The following is a 1,497-nucleotide window of genomic DNA, read 5'->3' on the forward strand; positions in this document are numbered from 1 at the left end:
AAAACTGAGTGAAACCACGTTGAGGAATGCGCTCGCACAAAGACACACACAGTCACACAATCACTTCCACGCACTCTGAGTCATGTAAATTGCTCCGGTCAGAGCTCCTTCCTGTTTTTCAGTTCCGTCTTCTCTTGTTCCGTGTTTGCATAGGCTTGAGTTGAAGGGAAGTCCAAAAAGAGAGGGAGAAATAACCTACGAGGAGATCTTACTCGTTTAGGGAAGAGGGTTTTTTTGTAGGTGCTCCTCTGTGTGTATCTGCCTGAAGCTATGGGGGCTGTGAGAGGTGTTGAGGGCGAGCAGTGAAGTGCTTTCAAAGAAGACTGACATGTTGTTTTTTCTAAAGCAAACTGCATTGAAGTAAAATCGCTCCAACCAGATAAGCCAGGTTCTTCCTGATGGATTGTAAAGGTCTATCCTGCTCTGATGCCTTAGGGACTGCCGGAGAACCATCGTCACACTCCTAAACTTTCCCACACAGATTTCTGGGGACAGATAAGAGTCTGTCGAAACATGGAAGCACTGCGGCAGTCATTTCTTCATTTAACTTTTCAGATGTCATCCTACAAGAGAGCCACACTGGATGAGGAGGATTTGGTGGACTCCACCAGTGAGGACATGTACCCGTCAACACCCATGCAGGTAAATGCACAAATAAAGATAATAGGGATTTGTCTGGCACCTTTAAGGCATTGCACGTTCATTAAAAAACCCTTTTTTAACAAGTGACAGGCAAATGTTCCTGATCACAGTTTGAATAGGGTCATTAATAGAAAATAGTGAACAACAGCTTTCTTTTGTGGCGCCATCAATTTAACACTTTTGTGGTGTGTAAGATGTGAACTCATTAATTTTTTAATTAATCATAAGACATAGCTTCTTAGAGGACAGTCCTAAGATGACTTTTGTTATAAATTGGTGACTTATTTATTGACTGAACTGACTTTCAATACTGTGAATTGATTAAAAAAACATTAAAAATAAATGCTTTATGAAATGATAGTCTGGTCATACTTGGTAAACTGTTGAGGTAATAAGATTAGTGTCTGTCTTATAGTCTGGGCCGGATTTTAGCAGGGGCTTACCGGGGCTGCAGCCCGGGGCCCCAGCATTTTGGGGGCCCCGAAGGATGTTTTATGTTTTTGTGAATGGATAGTGTCAGAATTTAATCAATGACTATGATGATTTTGACAGCACCGATGAAAAATGTTCCAATTTGTTCTGGCAAACGTCCATCTTGAATGCTTGCTTGTTATTGGTCCACTTTTGACGCATCTTACCCATTGGGGAGGAGCGTCAGGGAATATTATTTTACAATGGCGGACAACAGAAAATATGACAGCGAAGCTGAGCTGCGAAAAAGAAACTGCAGGACATCTTCCCAAATGTGGATATTGCTTTCAGGCTTTACCTGACATTTCCTGTCACAAATGCAAGTGGTGATCGATCGTTCTCCAAGCTTAAAATAGTTAAAAATAGACTCAGATCCACAATGGG

The 1,497-nt window shown here is 41.8% G+C and overlaps 1 protein-coding gene across 1 annotated transcript in view; it reads left to right on the forward strand.

The window, feature by feature from the left end:
* The first annotated feature begins 462 nt into the window (after positions 1–462).
* Positions 463–1,497, forward strand: part of ece1 (endothelin converting enzyme 1) — a 24,863-nt gene continuing 23,828 nt past the window's right edge. The window contains exon 1 of the mRNA XM_037679098.1: positions 463–642. Coding sequence (XP_037535026.1) covers positions 514–642 — 129 coding nt within the window. The 5' untranslated portion in view covers positions 463–513. The remainder of the gene's footprint in view (positions 643–1,497) is intronic.

The sequence above is a fragment of the Nematolebias whitei genome, chromosome 7 (assembly GCF_014905685.2).
Source record: "Nematolebias whitei isolate Nwh7 chromosome 7, NemWhi1, whole genome shotgun sequence".
In the NCBI taxonomy this organism is placed as follows: domain Eukaryota; kingdom Metazoa; phylum Chordata; class Actinopteri; order Cyprinodontiformes; family Rivulidae; genus Nematolebias; species Nematolebias whitei.